Below are 22,853 nucleotides of genomic sequence, written 5' to 3'. Positions count from 1 at the left end.
GGCTAGGCCTTTTATGCTCTTGGTTTGGCACTGCTTAAAAATCAGCTAATGCCTCAAAATGGAAAGCAGAGAAGAATGTCCGACTCCAACATCTTGTCCATATGAGTCCTGTCTATCTTAATAGTTCTTTGGCATCTTCAAATAGACTTTTTTAACCCAGTTTTTTTTTGTTCTTGTTCTCAGTGTGAAGGTTGATGTGAACCTAGCTAGTCCATCATAGCTGGAAGTGATACATAATAAACAATTAATACAACCATTATTTAGTATCTATACAATGAAACAGTTCCACTTAAGAAATTGTTCCCAAATATCACATCAAAATCACCTGAAACACTTATTTCTAGCCCTACCCAAGACTTGTTAGATCTGAATTCCTCAGACGATATCAAAAGCATCTCATTTTTAACTAACTTCCCTTATGTTTCTGATGTATAGTCATGTTTTAGAAATAAGTCTCTAAAGAACCAAAATTTGAAAGGAAAACCATCTCTCTCATACTTGAAAATAATAGATATACATTTTAAAATTGTCCAGTTTTGTTATTCTTGCAGACATCTACCCATTTGGTCTAAAATACTCAGGTTAATGCAGCTTTGAAAATGTAGTATTTGGGTTTTTTTCCCCTACATTTCCACACTCTTCTTACTCCTTCAAAGAAAGAGAATACAAATAAGTTGTTGTTTGTGCTGGCTGAATGACTAACAAAATGTATGTGTTTTTGTAAAAACCAAAGCATCCAAGAACACCTCCATCTCCAAGAAAGCCATTCTGATTTCTCCACTCTCTTTGAGACTACAGGCTTTGAAATGTTTTCTGGGTACCCTGCACAGTTTTCCAAGATACACAGTATAGCTTTCCCAGATATAAAAGCAACAATCTAGCGCTGGTGGGGAAGGAAGTGTTAATCCAGGGCACTCATGAATGATACGTAGTCCTAGAAATGGGGCAGATATGGTCCTGTAACAGAGTACCAACAAATAGGGTAAACAGTATATCTCACACATGCTGACATGCCTTCATTTTTCAGACAGCACCAGTTGCCCTTGAAGCAGAAAACAGGGGTGAAATGAAGTTAGCTCTCCAGTACGTCCCAGAGCCAATTCCTGGTATGTAATGATTTTCTGTCCATATTTATGCCTTTTCTTTATCCCTCCCCTCTCCAAGGATTTCTCTGAGTTCTATGATATATTCAAAGGTGAAGCCCTAAACAAACTTATTAACTTAGTACTTCTATAGACCAAATGAGTCAATTCACAGTTATAAACTAGAAAATTCTCATTTTTTTATTGTAGTCAAAACATAAAATTTCCCATCTTAACCATTTTTAATTGTACAATCAGTAGTGTTAAATACATTCACATTGTTGTGAAGCAGATCTCCAGGACTTTTTCATCTTGTATATCTGAAACTCGATACCCGTTAAACTATACCCACCTCTTTCCCCTTCTCCCCAGCTCCTGGTAACCACCATTCTACTTTCTGTTTCTATGAGAAAAATTCTCATTTTTTTCAGTCCACTTTCAGTCCTTGTTTTAACTTTCACCTCCCTGTCCCAAAAGTTTGTATCTGCACAATGTGAATGGCCTTTCCTATGTTCCGAATTTGGACCTATTGGTAGTGCTGTGATAAGAACGGAACTAGAGTGTTATTTTTCACAGGTGGTAATTGGAAGAATTCATATGAAGCCCCTAAGAAATTAGAGCTCCTCCACTCTCAAGGTCTTATCAGGAGAGAAAGCTTTTTCCTCAAGATTACTAATTGCGTACTTGATGTTAGGACCTCAGGTCGGCAGCCCAGTTAAGGAGCAAGAGACTAGCAGGAAATGAATGCCGGCCCCTCTCTTATTTCATAGGCAAGTTCCCCCCAAGTTATTCTCCTTAAGAATCTGTGTGAATGTTATGACTGAAATCCGGTTGCAAACTCAAATGCTTTCAGTAACCAGGAAGTGAAGCTAGTGGGATGAAGGAAATAATGAATGGTGAGGCCAGTGATTAAACTAGAGAAAGGCATTCTAATTCAGCTAAAGAAAAAAAAAAAAAGAGAGAGAGAATTGGAGGGCAAGCAAAATGTATCTTTAGGCCAAATGGCTGCCAAACCACCATCTTGTTACTTCTGGATCTTTCTAAAAGGCAGAATCTTTTATATATAAGTTGTATCCTATCATTTATGGTCAACATGCCTAGAAATTCTACCAATCTCATTTCCCATTTTCCCCACTGTCATTTCTTGGTGGTGGGGGCTGGGGGGACCGTGTGTTGTGATGGGTTCTACCTTGTCTGAGTTTTTGCTCATGTAGTTTCTCTTGCCTAGAATGGCTTTCTCTTCTTCTCAACCAATCCAAGTCTTAGATGAAGTCCTATCTCCTCCATAAAGCTTTTCCTGACTATATTCATCCTCACTGATCACATCATCTTCTAGAACATTATAATAATAACTTGGCATTTCATTCTGTATTACATTTTTATAGTTTTGGTTGGATTACTCTGTCTAGCTTCACTGTAAACATTTCCCAGGAACATAGATTTCTTGTACTCCTTGTATATCCAGTGACATTCCTAGCATAGGGCTGAGCACAAGACTGATGCTCATTAAACACTGGTTGGTTGACTGACTGGGTTAACACATCCAGAAAAATATAGGCGCATTCCTCTGTCCGTGAGCACCCAACCTAGACAACAACTTCAGATTAAGCCGACTTCTCAGTAATTCTCTGTCCTTAACAGTAGCTATTATGTGTGTCTACACAATAGTCCTATAAAATGTGTAATTACTTTTAGCAAGAGTGACTATACTTTAGCCTGTACCTGTTTTGGTTACTTTGTACTCAAATATGTTTAAAATGCTGCCCATCAGCACCAATTGATATTGGTATTAATATTTAAAAGGTATATGCATTTCATTGAGATGTTTTGAATATAACTGTAAATGGATCATTCACATACCTGATATCTATAATTGATCTTGTTGAACCAAGCAAAACCCAAAAAGAATGATGTAATGCTCTGTACTTGGAATCAATATAAATTATTTTCATAGAGCTATCTGAACTCAGCGAAACTATGAAAGATATAGTTTAAAAATGTATAGATTTAACCAATTAGGATCATATCATCAAGCACTAGCTAGTAACAGACCGTTTTTAGTTTGGCATCTTTAGAAGCAGTATTGCCAAGAGTGGAATGGCAGTGAAATTTTATTTTCTCTCTTTTTTTCTATTACAGGTAAAAAGCTTCCTACAAGTGGAGAAGTGCACATCTGGGTGAAGGAATGCCTTGGTCTACCACTCCTAAGAGGCAACCATCTAAATTCTTTTGTTAAATGGTAACAGCATTGATAACTCTGCCTCCCTCAGTTCTACAGTAGCCTGGCCTTTGCTGGTTGGTTTCAGTTCTCCATATCTGTGATGCTGAAACTCATCATTCATAGTTTAAATGACATAACTTGAGACAATGGCAACATGAACTAGAGGGATCTGTGACATGAACCCCCAAGGCTTCATTTAGTTTTAAAATCATAAAGGTAAGAGGGCATATATACAAATGAAACCAAAGACCACATGCTCAGATATGTAATGTCTTCTAGGAGGTACATCTGCTGGTGAGGACAATATTCAGTACTAAAGAGTTTATGAAGTTTCTAATGGTGGGAGGCCATACCCATTAACTCCTTTATGGAGCACCTGTTTTGTGGCCCATTTGCAAAAGGACTTTTGCATCAACCTACAAATACCTGGAAAATTATTTGCTAAACAGACCATTCTAATAGTTAGCTCATAAAAGCTTAAGACAATTTGGGTTTTTAAGTGGCAAACTTGTTTCTCTGTTATCCGTATAAGTGCCTGGAATCTAGTAAATAGTAACTAAACAGATATTAGTGTGCTGTCCTAGCTCCCTCTGACTAACTTTATCTATATAGATTCTACCCAAAGACCAGTTGTAGCTATTTAAGTTTATATGACATTATATATGATTTTCCCTATACATATTCTTCATAGATGTTAGCTGTTAAGATTTTTCAGCTCAGGTCAGTCTCCCATTCTGAGACCAGTCTCAGACCTTCTTGCCTTTATAAGGGCCATGGTAGGTTCAAGGTAATTCAATTATTACCATAAATTAAATGTAAATGATTAAAAATATATAATTTATTCCCAAAGTCAAATCTAGCAATTGGAGAGATTTATCTACTTTTTCAATTCTGTACAAGACTAATTCCTTAGACTATCACAGATGATCAGAATAGACTGTGCTTCCAAACTTTGAGGGAATCCTCAAACAATTGCTACATAGTAAGCACATAAATGCAGGCACTGAACTAAGTTGTTTGCTTCATATGTAGTGCTAGTATTAACCTTATGAAGTAAGCACCACCATTCCCATTTTATAGATGAGGAAGCACGTGTCTGAGAGGTTAAGTCACTTTCCCTGCAATACACAGCCAATAACTGGCAGAGTCAGGATTCAAAGCAAGTCTGGTCCACTCTAATGCATAGAGTCTTTCCAGCAGGATGCCCCACCACCACCACTGCTGTCTACACTCTTTTTTCCTCCATTTCCTTCCACCAATCCTCAATAGCTCTGTTGACGTGCACTGAAACCATAAATGTTCACTATCTTATTAAAAAGCCCTCACAATTATGTTTCCTTTTATAGTACCATCCTTCCAGATACAAGTAGGAAAAGTCGCCAGAAGACGAGAGCTGTAGGGAAAACCACCAACCCTGTCTTCAACCACACCATGGTGTACGATGGGTTCAGGCCTGAAGATCTGATGGAAGCCTGTGTAGAGCTTACTGTCTGGGACCATTACAAATTAACCAACCAGTATTTGGGAGGTCTTCGGATTGGCTTTGGAACAGGTAACATTTGTTACATTTTTAAATCTGTATGAGCCAAGTGCTTCTGGAGACACTAGAGGTTTGTTTGTTTGTTGCTTTGCTTTTTCCTAATGAAAACAGATATTCTATTTCTATTAAGTGTAAAGAAATGAATGAGTGAAGGAATGTCAGGCTGTGTGCGAAGGGCTCTCGATAGGAAGATTAACAGGATACAATGTCTGTATCACAGAGCTTAAGTTATTGTGGGGGGAAACAGAAAAGCCTTCATCACTACTCTTTCCTGGAAAAACATTTAAGGCCCTTCATGGCTAAAAGTGTTCTTTGAATAACAATAGTAATTAATATTTATGGAGCAGTAATCACTGTATTGAGTGCTTTATTTGCATTGTTTCATTTAATCCTTACAGCAATTCTGTGAGTAGTTACTAATATCCCCAGAGGAACTGATGTTCCAAGAAATTAAGTAACAGAGCAAAAAGTGGCAGAGCTAAGATTCAACATTGAGTCTGTTAGACACTAAAGTTGTAATCACACTTCCTTAGAGATCATCTAGTGTCATTTGCAACCTAATGCGGGAATCCTCCCTCCTACTCCCCTGTGCCCCTGACAGGTTGTCATCTAGCTTTTATATGAACATGAAGAGAAATAATTACTCTGGGAATAATGGGAGTAATCCCAATTATGGAGTGTCCCATTATTGGACATCTCAGATGGTTAAACAGTTCTTTCTTATACTGAGTCCCAGATCTGCCCTCCTGGTGATGTTAAAACTCTTCCTAGCTGTCTTCCATTAGTGATTATAATTAGGGATGACTCATTTTTTTTTTTTCTCCAATGAGCTATTCCTTTCTAAATGCAAAGCTTCCTTTTTCCAGGTAAAAGCTATGGTACTGAAGTGGATTGGATGGACTCTACTTCAGAGGAAGTTGCTCTCTGGGAAAAGATGGTAAATTCCCCTAACACTTGGATTGAAGCAACTCTGCCTCTCAGAATGCTGTTGATCGCCAAGATTTCCAAATGAACCCAAAGTCTCCTCCACTGAAGACTACTAAACAGGTGGAATCTGATCTTGAAAATGTGACTATGTGGACAGAGATCATCACCTATCTACTGCCACTAATGAATGCTACACAGCATGTTAAAGTCAACCTGCATGTGCTTCTTTGGCTACAAGGCCCAAGAGATTTAAATAATAACAAAATGTGTAACTGATTTGTGACTCCAACATTAAAGAAGATATTTGAGAAAGCTAGGAAAATCGAACTCTTGCTACTGCTTTGAAGAAAAAGCTGCCAAAAATATTAAATGTGGGATGTGGGTTAATGAGCAAAATTTTCTAGCCTGCCATTGTGTGTTTCAGAGCACAACCCTGAGCTACAGTGAGGAGGGCCTGCCACTTGATCATTGAAAGCTCTTGAAGGAACTGAAAATAAATAGGTTGTGAAAAAGAGTGACAGAAAGATACTCCTACAAAGGGGAAAAAGGCAGACTATCAGTGATGATAAAGAATTTGACCATAAGAAAACTATTTACTTACTGCAATCTCTATTAAAATATGGAATTCCATGTTAGGGCAATGAGACTGAATTTACTGCATGTACATCTGCCTAGAGAAACTGCTTTCCCTTTTCCCAGTGTTAAAACAGTCTCAAATGTACTTTGGTGCCACCCACTGGCCATAGGTGGAATTCACTTTTTGGCTTAATTTTCTCCTAAGATAGGTCTCAAGCTTGTATTTTGTAAGAGAGTATGTAAAAAAAACAATAAAAACCTTGCATATATAAGATTCTATTCTTCTTATAACTCTACTATATGAAAGCAGCATGAGAGTAGTCACAGAGATGCTTTGCAATAAAGTTTTAATTAGAATGTAAATTGTTAAATTACACTTCCTATGTATGTATAATTTTCATAAAGTATTTTATAAAAAGCCAAATTATTATATGATTTAATCACGTCAAATTAATTTGACTTCTTATTTTAAATGAAATACTTTATGGTAGAAATCCTAAAATCTAAATTCCCTAGCAAGGCTAAAGAACTACTGGGCAAATATTTCTTCAGAGTCTTTACTGCAACTCTGGGTATCATTTCCTTTAAATGGGAAGCTTCGGCTATGTTATTAAGAGTTGAATTTTTATTTTAAAAAAGTAGCTGAAAAGCTTTGAAGATAAGTTAACATTTATTCTTGAAAAGTTTTCCATAGAAACATTTTGGGGTCATTTTAATATATAAAACATTATTCCCCTTAGGACCCAACTAGCTTGCCTTTCCCAAAACAAGCACTGATTTAATGTAGTTGGGGGAAGCCTGGATGGTAAGGGAGTGTGAGATCCTAGAACAGGTGGCTAACAAATGTCATTGAAAACAACTAGCGTGCTTGCCTCCTCCCCAAACAGATGTTAGAACCTTCTACCCACCTGCCAGTAAGAGCAACTCACCTAGAACCACACCCTTCCCATTGTCTCTTAAGGTCTTTTAGGGGGGTGTATAGTCTGGCTCTGTTCCCTCTTGTGTTCTGACTGTGGGGAAGGGCAACGTGAGCTGAGTGGAGGCGCACCTCCAAGGTCAGCCTGGAACAGTAGCAGAAGTACAAACGCTGTTCCAGCTCCCGCCACTTCACAGTGCAAGACACTTTCTCAGCCCTTCCTTTAGTTGCCTGCTCAGCTGTCTCCCAGCCTCCAGCCAGCTTTGAAGCACTAATGAGATTAGTTCTAGTATCTTCCCATCTAGGACTAGAACTGCCTGCCTCCTCCCATCCCCAGCTGCCTGACCTTCAAAACACCAGAGTGGACAATAGAACCACCCTCCTTGCATCTGCCCACAGCACTTCCCCCTGCCTCGGGACATCCAAGGGGATTTCATGTCACATTTTTTTCTGAGAAAATAATTATAACTTTAATCTCACCTGGCTACAAGAGGAAGGCTAATGGGCCTTACATGCATTATAAAGTGTGGGCAACCTGAATTCTTTAGTGAACTCAAGTTGACAGACCCTTAAACCAGTGAGACTTAAGCAAAGTCCCTGCCAAAACTTTAATATATATTTTCTTAAACTGGAGGCATTTCCTTGAACTGCATGTTTTAGGGCTTTTTCTCCTTTTCTTTTTTCAGAAACCCAACTAGAAATAAGCCAAAAAAGGGGATTTATTAGAAATATACTGGGTTAGTCCACAGAATTAAAGAAGTACTGCAGGAACCTAGAATACTTGGGGGCTCATGGGCTGGGACCAGGAATTCAGATACTGTCTCCTGTCTTTCTCAGGGAGCAGGAAGTAGCAGTACAGGCAGCTCCAGCATCTCAGCTAAACCTCTCAGCTAAAGCGCTTCTCTTTCCTAGGTTCAGCTCGAGAGATCTCTGGGAGAAGCTGGCCAGGCTTGGGTCATGTCCCCACCTGTTGGACCACTCGCTGTGGCCAGGGATGGATAGGGTAAGATCTTATGATTGATCTTGCCTGGATTATGTGTCCACCCTGTGGCCAGGGAGAAGTGACCCATTATCAGAAGAATGGGGTATTGTATAGACATGGGCACTGGAGAAATCAAGAGCTGGGCAGCCACACAACTTGTATTTCCCTCAAGTAAAAATACTTGAAAATTCCATTATTTAAAAAACGAAGTAATATTTCAAAGAGTCACTGCTGACTCTTTCCAGAGAGGCCTAAATTTCCGCATCCACCCTGAATGCTGCAGCTTCTAAGTAGGTGGTGAGGATCCTGGGAACCCCATGGCCTGCCCACATGGCCTAGGAGTCCACCAAAGGCATGATTACTGTTAGCCTAGGCTAACTTCTTACAGAGAGGCCTAGCTATGTGTACCAGGGAGCTTGCTTGGATTTCTTCTTTGCACATATCTGTCATCCATATTCACTGTCCAAGTAAAAAGCCCCTGAACATCTGCCTGCTGTACTTTCATTCCCATTCTGCTTCGGGAGTGCTCTCTCATTTCCTTTCCTGTCTCCAATCCCTCCCAGACTTATTCACTAATTTCACTAGTTTGTTTCACAAAACAAATGCCCCCACATATTCGATCCAATTACAGAACATTCCCTCCACTTCTTTGGCTGACTGTTCCAAAAAACTGGTTCTCCTTCAGCCTTACAAAAAGAAGACTCTTGCTCTCCTACACTCAGTACCTCAGTCAGGATGTGGGATCAGACTTCAGATCATTATTCCCCTATCTTTATTCTTTGAGAAGAGTGATGTGTCTAATTTATCCATGATTACATTAGCAGTTATCACACTGAATTGCTGTTTTTCTATCATTTGTCTGTCTCCATCATTAGTCTGTAATCATCTTAAGAGCTGAGACTGCAACCTTAGACATAACAGTTTCTCAGTATGTGAATTAAGTGAATGAATAAGCGAATGAATGAAGTGTGAATTAAAGACCATGGGCTTTGGTATCAAAAAGATCTGGGTTTGAATTCTGGCTTTGTCACGTACTCTCTGGGTGACCTGGGGCAACTTGCTTAACCTCTCTATGTCTTAGTTTCTTTGTTCCCAATAAATTATAAAATGTGGATAATAATGCCTACTTTTCGAGAATATTGTTAGAATTACATGAGAGAAGATGTACAAATGCCTAGTACTGTGTAGGGTATACAGAAGAACTCTGTAAATAGTAGCTCAAAAAAAAGAGACGTTAAAAGACTTAACAAAGGCAAGTGGAGGGGACTCATTGGTCACCACTAGAGAGAGCATTGGCCAAGTTTTATGCCTTGGACCTCTGGGAAGGGAATATGCTGGATACTTTCAGGATCAAAGGTAGCTGGAAAAAAATGGTAGAACAAAGAAAACAACCATGGCAGGGAGGAGCCAAAAGTCATCATTACTAAACTGTAAGTTCTTTGAGAGGTATGATGGTATCTAATTTATTAATGTATACCTAACATCTAGCACCACACTGTACATTGCAAATGTTTGCTGAATCAATCAATGAATGAATATTGATTAGGATCTTGTGAGATTCTTAGCCTTGACAAGTAATCTATGCATTTAATGTTATTTAAAATAATTTTAACATAGAAGAACTATAAAATATTTCTAATGTCAAAAATCTATTTAATCAACAAATATCATTGAGCATCCACTATGTGCAAGGGACTTAGGTAGAAAGAGAGGAGAAAGCATCCATTAGCTCATCCTCAAGAAGCAACTGCTATTAATATTTTGAGTGTTTTTCCTGTCTTCCTTTTCTTTTCTTAGGAAATATATTCTGTGAATTTACTTTACTACACCAGACAACCATATATGGTAATCAGCAAATAAAATTTTCAATATATGTATGACTTTTATTTAAATGAAGAGAACTATTCTAACTTTCTAGTCACTTGCCTCAACTTTACAAGTTTCATTTCAGCACATGAAGCTTGAAATTTAAGGAAAAGTGAAGAGAAATGAAGGAAAAATTACAAATAAGTTTAATTCACATTTTTTAAGTCTTTGGAACCCACTTTCAGAAAACTTCAATATCTTGTATTTTAAGTAGTCATTAAAATTTCAGTTCAGGACATTTCCCCAGTCCTCAGTCTTGCTTTTGATGTATAGACAAGAGATTCAGGATTTGAGATGTGAGACTCTGATCTTTGAGACCAAAGGGAAAATCTGAAACTCTTTTTTCAAATCTATTTTGCTCCCAGTGAAATCTGAAGCATTGAAAAATCCATCCAACATCTATAACGACACCCAAGCTTTTTCTTTATCATCATGACTTGAGAAATCAAGTCTGACCACCAGAAATAATGATTGCAGGAAGAGTCAACTCTTGGCTCTATGCTTAAGTTTTCATAGCATTAAGATCATTCTGAATTTTAAGTTTTTTTAATCTTGGTTTTCAGTTGTCTTTCTAACATGAGTATTTCCATGCCATTAAATTACCTATAAACATGATAATGTTTAATGGCTGCTTAATATTCTGTAATATGAAAATAGAATTTTCTTAAAATTTTCTGTTTTTTGGATATTTGGATTTCCAATTTTTAGTTGTTATAAACCACACTACAATGAAAAGCTTTGAGCAGATTTTTTCTTTCAGATTATTTCCTGAGCAAAGATCTCCCCAGAAGGGCAATCATTAGTTCAAAAGGCATAAAAATGTTTCAAATTCTCAATACATGCTGTCAACTGACTTTCACCAACAGTATAAGAGAGTATCTATTTCACTATACCCTTACCAGTCCTGAGTAGTCTTAAAATAAGGGGAAAAATTTTGAGCAATTTGATAGATGAAATTTTATCTAATTTTAACTTGTATTTATTCGATCACTGATGGAGTTCGATTCTTGGCCATTTCTGTCCCCTCATCTGTGAATTTAACTGTTCATTTCTCTCTTAAGATGTTAATGCTTTATTGATTTGAACAGGCTCTTTGTAAAAATATAAATCCTATTGTCTGTCATATTTATGGTGGATATTTTTCTCAATTTGTTTTTTGCCTTCAATATCTATTCAACACACATTTATCTGAGTCTCCCCAAGGTGCCAGGCACTGGTCAAGTCATCAAGGATGAAACAGACACAGTCTTTGCCCTTAATGGTCTCGGAGTTTAATAGGAGGAGGCAGGCAGGTAAACAATGAGTGCACTAAGGCTTTCACATACTCCATTAGAAGTACGAAATGGCTATAGTGGATACACTAAAAGTGAGTGGTTAATTCTAATGTAGGGACCAGGAAAGACTTCGCAGAGGAGATGATTCTTAATTAAGTATAAAATACTGAGTAAGTTACTAGAGCAACAAGGGGCAAGGTGGGAAAAGGCATTCCAGGCAGAGGGACCACCTACATACAGAGCCAGAGAGCCGGATGGTTAGAGGAACTTCAGTAGTTGGGTTGGGCTAGTTGGGAGTAGAGTAAAATGTCCAGCAGGGCCAGGGGAAGGAGAGGCTGGAGAGACTCTGAGGTCACATAATTTTTAAAATTATGCATAACTCTAGATGTTCAATGAAATCAAATTAAGCTTTTCATTTGTCATCTCTTACATAATGTTTAAGCTAAGTCCTTTCTGGCCCAGAGCTTTTATGCTTACCTGTATTTTCTACTAGTTTCCATTTTTAATACTTTGATTTTATTTTCCTCTTTATATCTAACTAATCCATCTGGAACTGACTTTGGTATATAATGGTAAGCCTCATTTGGATCTTTTTTTCTGTTTCAATGTTTATCTTATCTACATTGTTCATTTATCTTCTTTCTGTAACCTGACTTTGCTAATGGGTGAAAACAGGGCGTGCTGAATATCTAATAAAATGTATTCCCAGCCGGGGACAATGCTAAGGGAAACAAAGGAAATTTCATTGTGTTTGCTCTTTTCCTGAGCTGTGCCAAACATTACAGGTGCCAACTCACAGCCATTTAGAGTCCTGGTTCAGAATACCAGTGCTACTTTGTATTTACAGATTGCAAATTTTTAAGGCATCAACTGTGTTTCCAAAGACAGTAATTGATTCTCATGACAACTGAAGTGAGGAGGAGGAGGAATATGTCACCGCCAGCTTAATTTGTTTACTCCTATCAGGAATTAGGCAGAGTCAGATTTCTTCCCCTGACAGTGTCTGGAAGTCGAGGGGGCTGGCATCTCTTCTCTGTACAGCACAGGCCAGACACCGGGCTGTGAGCTGAGAGCTGTGATTGGTTAGAAAGACAAGCATATCCTGACAGGATTGGTTCTGGATTCCCCCAGGCCTCCCGCCCCCTTGTTACTTCCCAGTATTCGGAAGATCTATCCACCAATCACAGAGCTCCTTACTGGAAAAAAACAACTGCTGGAGAGTGCCAGGAGTCCCTAGCAACACTGTGGCTTTTGAAATCTCAGGGGGAAAGACTGTGTAGTCAGCCGATAGTGGAGGAGAGCGCCTATGCCTCAGGAAGAGCAGGCATTCCGGATGGACACCCCACCCTCTGAAGAACCCTTAGATAAGCAAAACGAAAAACTGGAAAATCAGGAAGAGGAGATGGAGTTTAAGGAACTGGACGGTCTGAGGGAAGCCTTGGCAAACCTCCGGGGACTGTCCGAGGAGGAGAAGAGTGAGAAGGCGATGCTTTGCTCCCGCATCCAAGAGCAGTCCCAGCTCATCTGCATCCTGAAGCGGAGGTCAGACAAGGCCCTGGAACGCTGCCAGATCCTGGAGATGCTCAACACAGAGCTGGAGGAGAAGAGGATGCTGGAGGCCCAGAAGCTGAAGGCCAAGAGTGAGCATGCCCAGAAGCTGGAGGAACGCTTTATGACCCTGGCAGCCAACCACGAGTTGATGATCCGCTTCAAGGACGAACACAAGAATCAGAACGTCAAGCTGAGAGAGGAGAACGACAAGCTGAGGCTGGAGAATGACAACCTCTTCAGCCAGGCTCTGAAGGACCAGGAGGCCAAAGTACTGCAGCTCACGGCCCGGAGCGAGGCCCTCACCAAGGAGCTGGAGACTCTGAAACGGAGGTGTGCTCAGGACGCCTGCCAGGCGCAGGCCCGAGAGACGGAGCTGCTGGAGCTGCAGAGCCAGCAAGCCCGCGCCCACACCAGGGAGACAGAGCAGCTGCGCAGCCAGCTGCAAAGCCTTAAGCAGCAGCACCAGCAGGCCATGGAGCAGATGGCAAAGGCTGAGCAGGCGCACAGCAGCCTGAACCAGGAGCTGCAGGCCAGGCTACAGGCCGTCACTCGCGAGAAAGAGGAGCTGCTGCAGCTGTCCATGGAAAGGGGCAAGGTGCTTCAGAACAAGCAAGCGGAGATCCGCCAGCTCGAGGAGAAATTGGAGACGGCAGATGTGGCCAGGAGACAGGCTCTAGAGCGATTTGAGCAAGAGGCAGTGGCCGTGGACAGTAACTTGAGAGTCCGGGAGCTTCAGCGCAGGGTAGATGGGATCCAGAAGGCCTACGATGAACTCAGGCTGCAGTCTGAAGCCTTCAAAAAGCACAGCCTGGATCTTTTAAGCAAGGAAAGAGAACTCAACGCCAAACTCCGCCATCTCTTTCCATAAGCAAGCTTTTGCTTGCTCTGGCCTCCAATTTAGAATTGAAATATTTGTGCCTTAGCATTATGGCAAAAGTAAAGATGGTATTCCATTTATTATACTTTTAAGCACAAAAGGCAACTCAAAGAAAAGCTACTTGACTATAATATTGTTCTTGTTACTGTTTTAAGGCTAACACTAATTTCCGGTTCTACCACCTAGAATACACAAGATTTACCAAATTTCTTTCTGTGCCTTTGAAATCTTCCTGTTTGCTATCAGTATCTCTGCCTTTACCATAACTTATTCATTATCAACCTCCGATATCTTCTTGTATCCTAAGATTTTAAATTAGCAGCTCCTATGGATGTAAGTGAATCTTAAATGTGCAATAAGATGTGCTATTGTGAAAAAAAATCAACATAATTAGCCCTTGTAGATAGGTAAGCTTGTAGTCTCCTGTAGTTGAGATTTTAAGCTATAACAGTTAACAGCATAATAATAGCACGCATTCCATGCAGAAAAAAGTGTCTGATTTTGCAACTGGCCAAATAATTGCTTGCTTCACCTGCTTTACAGCAGTAATCTTTTTATTTTATGTTATTTGTGCTAGCTTGGAAAACAAAGATTGAGACCATTAAGTTCTTTACCAAAGTAGGCAAACTTTATTATAGTCATTCTATATGAGCAGCATGATTCAAATAAGTGAAATCAACCAGTTCTTATTTTTCCTGCAAGCTTAGATCACATTCCATTTTCTTGGTTTTTCTCCTTAATAAAAACAAGATTTAGAGGTGCAAGAATGCAAATATCAGTAGTTTCATTTAATTTTACACAATATGCTAAAAGACAAAAGGCCCCAATTTAGGGTAACAAGTCATAGCAGACTGGATATGATACATATAGCAACACATAGCAATTGTCTTGTTTCTATTAGTATAAATATATATTTTTTCCTTGTAATTAACTTTTGCCTTTTTTAAAAAAACATTTTTTTTTTTTTAAAGATTTTATTTATTTATTTTTCCCCCAAAGCCCCAGTACATAGTTGTCTGTCATGGCTGCACATCCTTCTAGTTGCTGTATGTGGGACGCGGCCTCAGCATGGCTGGAGGAGTGGTGCCTCGGTGCGCACCCGGGATCCGAACCCGGGCCGCCAGCAGCGGGGCGCAGGCACTTAACCGCTAAGCCACGGGGCCGGCCCTAAAAAAACATTTAAATGGAAAATATATATGTATACTTACAGCATTTTTGTAGGAATACCTAAATATAGTTATAAAAACAGATCATAGTTATTATATATTTATATAAAGTTCTTAAAGAGAGAGTTATAAAAAACACTTTATGCTTCCTTATTTCTGTGAATGTAGTTGATATATAAACATTATTATGAATACTTCTCAAAATAGATTGTAATGTAGTATTTTTCTCATCCATTTGGTGCCAAGAGTTACCTAATGATTTGGCTTTATTAAAAAATATTACTTGGTACCTTTTTAATAAACAATTTTCAAGTGCTGCTTTCCTTACCTTAGGCAATTTTTAAAACCTATTTCCTCACAGTTCTATTAAGATTGTGGTATTAATACGAATTCCAAGGAATCACATTCCTGGCTTGAAAGGACTATTTACTTCCTCTTACATGTTACCAAGAATATAGGAGGTAATTTAATTATGGTTATCCTTTATTGAGCCCACACTGTTTAGCATTGTGCCAAAGCACCTTGGATGGATTGTTTTATTTAATCCTTAGGGCCATTCAAGAAGGTAATTATGTTCACTTCTATTTCAAAGAAGAGCAAACTGGGATTCAGCAATTTGCTCAAGGCCACTTGGTTACTAGCGCAGCTGGGATTTTGATGACAACACCACACTGAAAGATTTATTGACTGTCTACTGAGTGCCAAGCTCTGGGGTAAGCACTGAGAATAACATGCAGAAGCGTGTTTTCTGCCCTGGAAGAGCTTCCACACAGTCTAGTCTAGGAGAATAAAAGAAATTACACACAGTGTGATGTTTTTTCACAGGAGGTGTTATGAGATCACAGTGGGTAAAAACACACCCAGCTGCTAACTCTGCCTGGGGGTAAGGGTTGAGATGGTAAAGAGGATTGTCAGGGATGACTAACACAGAGGTGATATATAAGCTGGTTCTTAAATAACTAGTAGAATTTCATCAGGGGGAGAAAGGGGAGAAAGGTTTGAGACAGCATCATGTAGAAAGGAGGTGCAGAGAAGCGTGTCTCCAGATAAAACTCCTGCCCAAGTTTTGCACCCAGCCAATGAGGAGGAGGAAGCTCCTGGGCAGATGCCACGAGGATCCTGGAAGTGGGCTAAGGGCCACTTGGGCAGGGAATCCTGGGGTCCTGGTACCAGAGTGTGGTCTAGTAGAGGACTTGGCCCTGGGAACTCCTCATTAAGTGGGGAAGAGTGCTTCTGGAAGAGCGCAGGGTTGGGTAAGGTAGGGGGATGGGGGTTGTGTCCCATAAAACATAGATGCAAAGGAAGAGTCTCAGTTGATGGGAGTCTAAGAATGGTACTATTCCAAGTCATGCTAAGGAGTTTGTATTAGGTTGAACCATATAACGTTGCCACTTAGTAGATCACAAATGATTAGATATGGGCCATTTCATAACATTCACTCTAATACCCTTTTGAAAGATATTAAAAGGAAAATGGGTAATGAGACTAGAAGGTCAAAGATGGTTGGAGGCCTAGAGAACAACTGAGGAAAAGAGCCCACAACATAGACTAAGAAAGTAAGAGTAATGTGAACCTATCATGTAGAAAGTGCTTTTCATGTCACCCTCATAGCAACACTTCAAAGGAGGTTCAGTTATCACTGTTTTACAGATGAAGAAAGTGACACTCAGAAAAGGTGACTTGCCCAAAGTCAGGGAGCTTTGGGTGGCTGGAGTGAGATTTGAACCCAAGCCTCTCTGGCAGGGCTGGCTTCCTGGGTCTGCCACCTGCACTGGCTTGTTTAATGCTCTGCTATTGCTGCCTTGAGATTCTTAATAATTGTGTGACAAAGGGCTCCACACGTTCATTTTGTGCTGGGCACTGAAAATTATGTAGCTGGGTCTGCTTTCTAGCTCTAAAACCCATGCTTTCTCCCACTGTACCAACTACCTTCTCACCAATCACAACAGGCATTGTTTTTTTCCTCTGTGCTTGACAGTACTTTGTATTCCACTCTCTCAGTGCTTATCCTGTATTTAATCTGTGACCTAGAGCCAGGTTAGGGGATAAGCAACTGGTTTAGTTATTATGGTCTGCTGATCTAGAAAGTGATGCCTATCACTGGAACAAATTGACAAAATGTAAATTGGCTGCCTCCCAACTACTGCCCTTGAGGGGAAATTTAAAAAACAAAACAACAAAACTCCTTTCTAAAGCAAACCTATAACTCTAGTGAATTTTTCTGCAACATCTGCAAGCAGTAACCCTAAAATGCAAGTCAGCAGAACAGATTCTAAAACCAAATAACGTGCGAGTAGTGCTGTGTAGCTGGTAAGTGTGATCTTTTGTGTTACCTATACCGTAAGCCCTTCAGTGCACCTTTAAGGAACTTGTCTCGTTCAAGAAAATCATAAAAAGAGAGGCAGAAAAGGAAGGAGAGCTACAGGAAAAGTGAACTGACTGGCTGATGTTTTCACAATACTTTGCTTCAATTCGTGAAAATTAATCAAGTTAATTCGTTTCTAGTAAACAAAGTATTAATAGAAAATCTATTTCTCCCCAATGCCACCATATTAAAGTAAAACAATTATTTAAAGAACATTGAAGGAGCGCCTGCCCAGGTGCTTGCTGTTCTATCCGGCCCTCTTTAACACAGATACCTTTGGGGTGGCTGTGGCTGGGTCAGGGCAGGAATGACTCTCTGCTCCCCACTATGGCAAGACCAAGAGAACTGGGCAGACATTTGAGATGCTACCTCTTGGCACATGAATAAAGAGGAGGACCACAACCCTAACTGCTCTCCCCAAAAGCTGACCCTGCCCCTCCATATGACTTGTCTTCCATTGTCACTGGCCAAAATTGGGCCATATGCAAATACCTCATCCAAGCATCTTCATGGAGAATGTTGCTACTGTGACTGACTTAGATCAATCAGGATCTGCCCCTGAATGGAAATGAGGCCAGTCTATGCCATATAGTGGAAAGGGCTACCTGACAAAGGCAGGGCTCTGCCAGCAATGATGAAGGGAGATGGATGCTAGGTGGGCCACCAACAGTGTCTGCTGTACCACATACTTAGACACATACCACATACTTGGACAGACCTCCCTAGTCATTCATTACACATTCAAATGACTACTGTGTCCCCTTCCTCACCCCCTCACTCCCCAGTTCCACAAAGAGACTGTGTTAGCTATTTGCCAGACTGTCTCTATTTAATGCTCTAATCCACTCTTATTTGTACGTCTAAAATATTATCTTCCCTTTCGTGTTTAAGATTATTCATTACAGCATTGTTTGTAATAGCAAAAGATTGGAAATAGTCTACATACCATCAAAGGAACTGGTTAAATAAACTGTGGGCCCTTGATATCTTGGAATACATTGCAAATGTGAAAAAAAAAAAAAGAAAAAGGAAGCTCTGTATGTACTGATATAGAAATATCTCCAGGATATATGTAGGAAAAATAAACAGGATGCAGAATAATATTTGTAGTATACTATCTTCTGTGTAAAGGGACAAGGAAGAGAGAGAAATTTACTCCCATCTGCATAAATAAATATTACAAAAAATAAATACTAATAAAAGTGGTTATGAGTGGTGTAAGGGGTGTGAGGACTGGGGTGGTTAGGGATAGGAGTGGGAAGGAAACTTCTCAGTGTATACCATTTTATATCGTTGGACTTTTGAACCATGTGAATATATTACCTATTCAAAAAGATAATAAAATTAAAAATAAAAATAAAAGAATCTTCCATATAACTGCTTAACTTCCTAGTAAGCTCTATTTCTGTATAGATGACTCAAAAAGGCTACAGATTTTTCTTTTTTCCAAGAACTGAGTAGACAAGATATATTTTATATAAAGCCAAATATGGCCTGACAGATCTGGGTCAGGCCATTCATCTGGAAGCTGCTGCTTTCACAAACGTTTGGCAACATACGGCTAATGGCAATATCTTTTTGTGCCCTAAGGAGTGCCCTTTAGTGATTATTATTTCTCTCCTAAATTTAAAGATTTGAATATATTAACTTTTCTCATGGATTTTCATATGTCTATGTGAGACCTAAATTTTAGATTTTGTAAAGCCTATTTTCTCATATATTCAAGATTTTAGGCTTTGGATGTTGGTTTTTGGTTTGCCCTAACAGACAAACGAAAGATGGTAGAGATAAGGCAGAGCAAGGCATTCTGATCTTTCAATTTTAATTAATAACTCATTCATTTAACATATCTCATTAATCTAACAAATATTTATTGAAAGCCTATTATTGGTCAGGCACTGTGCTAAGTGCCGGGACACAACATGAGTAAGACAGAGACCTTATCCTCACTGAATTTGCATCCTAGCGGGTGAGAAAAATGCTGAAGAATAGGATGACATGGCAGTGCCTAGCAGGGTTGCCCAACAAAATGAAAGAGAGGTTGGGGAAAGCTCTTCCTAGAGGTGGCATTTAAACTAAAGCCTGTAGAATATGTAAGAACTGTCCAAGAGAAGAGATGAGGAAAACATGAGAGTACAGTAGCTCAAAAGCCTTCACAACACCTTCTGTTCTTGGCAAGAAAACTACCTTTCCCAATAGCCACATCATCCAGGGCTACAGAATAAGTAGTCACGGTAGATTCTAAAGAGTGACTCTAGGGCCGGCCTCGTGGCTTAGTGGTTAAGTGCGTGCGCTCCGCTACTGGCGGCCCGGGTTTGATCCTGGGTGCGCACTGACGCACTGCTTCTCCTGCCATGCTGAGGCCACTGCCACATACAGCAACTAGAAGGCTGTGCAACTATGACATACAACTATCTACTGGGACTTTGGGGGAAAAAAAAGGAGGAGGATTGGCAATAGATGTTAGCTCAGAGCTGGTCTTCCTCAGCAAAAAGAGGAGGATTAGCATGGATGTTAGCTCAGGGCTGATCTTCCTCACAAAAAATAAAACAAATAAAAGAAATAAAAAATAAAAAGAGACTCTGTGGCCAGATTAATCCTATTATGCTCACGTCCATATTTACCTCCGTCCCTGTCAGAAGTCTGAGCCTTCATAATCTGGCTCAATCCTCTCCCCACCCACATCTACACTCTAATTCTTTCACTAGGTCCCTTGGAAACCCAGATCTATGATCAACAAACTAGCCAAGGTATTAGTGCAGTGAGTGAAGGGGTGCACTGGCATCAGACTGCCTGGATTCAAATCCTGTCACTTACTGGGTGACCTTAAATAAGGTCTTAGTGGATGAAGAGGAAACCAGAGAGCTAAAACTTTTAGTGAGTGAGAGAGATAACTAGGACATGGCATGAATTTCACATTGGTATGACCATACAGAGAAAAGAATTGTCCAAATGACTCTTGAAAACAGCGTTTTTAATGAATCGCCTTGATGGGATATATTTCAAGGAGAAATATAACCACAAAGAAATCTTAGTTAAAAAAAAAAATCTTAACAAATTTTATTTATTAGTTTTATGGTTAGCTGTAGTATTGGCATTACTTTAAAACTATTATATTACATTTTAAAACTATATCATATATATATGAGAGACAGAGAAAAGAGAGAGAGAAGCTAAAGCAAAAAATGATTATGTTAATGTTGCTAGGGACAAAATTTTCAGTGTGTAAATTAAGATATTAAAAAGTAAAGTAAAAATCATTTCATGTTAAATTTGAAAATATCAGTCTAAATCCATGACAGTTTTTCCTTTTTTTTTTTAATTACTATGCTTTTTTATTTTTAATTTTTATTTATTTATTTTTTCCCTCAAAGCCCCAGTAGATAGTTGTATGTCATAGTTGCACAGCCTTCTAGTTGCTGTATGTGGGACGCAGCCTCAGCATGGCCGGAGAACCGGTGTACGGTCGGGATCCGAACCCGGGGCCGGCAGCAGTGGAGCTCGCGCACTTAACCGCTAAGCCACGGGGCGGCCCCATGACAGTATTTTTTTAAAAAAAATACGTATTTCCTACCTCACAAGTGATGACAATCTGGTAGCAATGAGCATCCCTAGATGCTTGGCCTCCAAAAACTATTTTCTGGTAAAACAAATAAGAGCTCCTTGGAGGAATGGCTGACTCCAGATCTGGAGTAGGAAATGTACAAGATTAACCTGATGCAGCCAGTTGTGTCAGAAAGCAAATAAACTATCAAAGACTAATGGAGTTTTATCAAAAAGACATGAAAGCCAGATTGGAGGGGCTTCCAGTGACCACAGATGAGTAATTTGAGTATCAAAAATAACTGTAATTGAATGAAACACACTGAATATTTTACATATATGAGTTCGTTATGATACACCAAAAACAAGAAAGCCGAACAATAACAATAACTAAAACAACAATAAACACAAAACTTCTTGGTCACTAACTCCTTACTCTGAAAAGTGGCTGTTAAAAGGAATTAACTGAGCATTTATCCTACTTTTCCTCTTCCCTGAATTTTAGGGTAACAAACTGCTTGTACATGATGAGATAAAGTTGTTTTCCACAGAAGAATTTTAGGTAATAAAAGTAAAGGAATAAGAGAATTTTAAAATGGTCATTTTTTAATTCCTAGTGAAATAATGTATTTAGGCACTGATCATCATTAGATGAAACCATTAGGAGAAAGGTTAATGGAGAATTTTACGATGGAAGAACAAAACTGGCACCACTTGAAAATATCGATCAATCTTAGCATCACTAAAAACAAGAAAGCTAGACATTATGTGCCTCGCTGATGTGATGCAACATGAAGAGCAGCGCCTCCTAGGAAGTAGTCTGGCCAAAAATGTTTAACTTTAAGCTAACTAAGTCCTAAGAACTTACTTCCCACTTACGGGAAATATAGGGCTAATGGGAAAAGTAAAATGGCACCACAAGGAAGCAAACAGAGAAATCTAGAATACGGGACATTCAATATGACAACTGACCTCATTTCTTCAGAAAATCAAATGGCATTGGGGAAAAGGGGCAGAGGGACGTTATCTTAGATTAAAAGAGATTTCAGAGACATAACAACCAAATGGAATGTATAGAATTATTTGGTTCCCGATTCAATCAAACCAACTGCAGATAGAAATTTTTGAGACAACTAAATATTGACCGGGTTTGAATGATACCAAAAAATTCATGATAACGTTACTAGTTGCAATCACGACATTGTGGTTACAGGAAAAAAATGACCTTATAGTTAAAAATGTAGGCTGACATCTGCAGGGATAAAATGACATGATGTCTAAGATTTTTACTTTAAAATACTTCAGCAAAAGAAGGCAGGGGGATGAAGGAAGTGTGGCAAAATCTTGATAATTCTTAAATCTAGATGAGGCGTATAGAGGGATTCAGTATACTCTTCTCTACTTCTGTGTATGATTGCAAATTTTCAGGGTTTAAAAAATTAAAATTAAAAAAGGGCTGAGGTTTCTGAAGGAGGGAGGAAGAGAAATGATTTGGAATTGGCAATGGGAAGCAAGAGCAGCTCAGCCAAGTTCTGGCTCTGCAGTGCCTGGGGGGAGAAATGAGACAACTTCCACTTGAGAAGTGGAGTTCTTCCTATCAGAACATGACAAGCTCTGCTCCTACCCTTCCGAATTCCTAACACCCAACCTTCTTCTGCTGTCCCTTCCTCCACCAAAGCAGCAATTCTCAACTTTAGTGGCAGCAACTGTGGGGCTGGATTAGTTGGAAGGCATACCAGTAACCTGTTACTATCTTAGTTGGTTACAAATGTTGGTCATTTTAAAATAAAATAAATCAGATTCCAAAATAGTCCACAACAGTATAACTCTCATTCATTTGCATTCAGGAATATATTCTTGAGAGGAGGATAAAGGAACAGAAATACAGCTAGCACTACTGGGAATTGCACATAATCCATGCAAATATGTAGTGCTCATAAACATAATCCTACAGTACCCTAGATACT

General features: G+C 39.4%; 2 protein-coding genes across 2 annotated transcripts in view; both read left to right on the top strand.

Moving 5' to 3' along the window:
* The window catches only part of SYTL2 (synaptotagmin like 2), a 107,017-nt gene extending 100,371 nt beyond the window's left edge, over nucleotides 1–6,646 (top strand). Inside the window, exons 16-19 of the mRNA XM_014790379.2 lie at nucleotides 1,028–1,106; nucleotides 3,222–3,321; nucleotides 4,650–4,855; nucleotides 5,710–6,646. Of these exons, the coding sequence (XP_014645865.2) occupies nucleotides 1,028–1,106; nucleotides 3,222–3,321; nucleotides 4,650–4,855; nucleotides 5,710–5,855 (531 nt within the window). The 3' untranslated portion in view covers nucleotides 5,856–6,646. The remainder of the gene's footprint in view (nucleotides 1–1,027; nucleotides 1,107–3,221; nucleotides 3,322–4,649; nucleotides 4,856–5,709) is intronic.
* Nucleotides 6,647–12,673: 6,027 nt separating this feature from the next.
* CCDC89 (coiled-coil domain containing 89) lies at nucleotides 12,674–14,687 on the top strand. The gene has a single exon (XM_004434063.3). The coding sequence runs from the start codon at nucleotides 12,691–12,693 to the stop codon at nucleotides 13,801–13,803; it is 1,113 nt and encodes a 370-aa protein (XP_004434120.2). The 5' UTR covers nucleotides 12,674–12,690; the 3' UTR covers nucleotides 13,804–14,687.
* Nucleotides 14,688–22,853: the final 8,166 nt, after the last annotated feature.

Source organism: Ceratotherium simum, chromosome 7 (assembly GCF_057802395.1).
Source record: "Ceratotherium simum simum isolate JZ-2026a chromosome 7, ASM5780239v1, whole genome shotgun sequence".
In the NCBI taxonomy this organism is placed as follows: Eukaryota; Metazoa; Chordata; class Mammalia; order Perissodactyla; family Rhinocerotidae; genus Ceratotherium; species Ceratotherium simum.
Note: the sequence above shows the minus strand (reverse complement) of the source record. Positions and strands in the feature narration are given on the sequence as shown.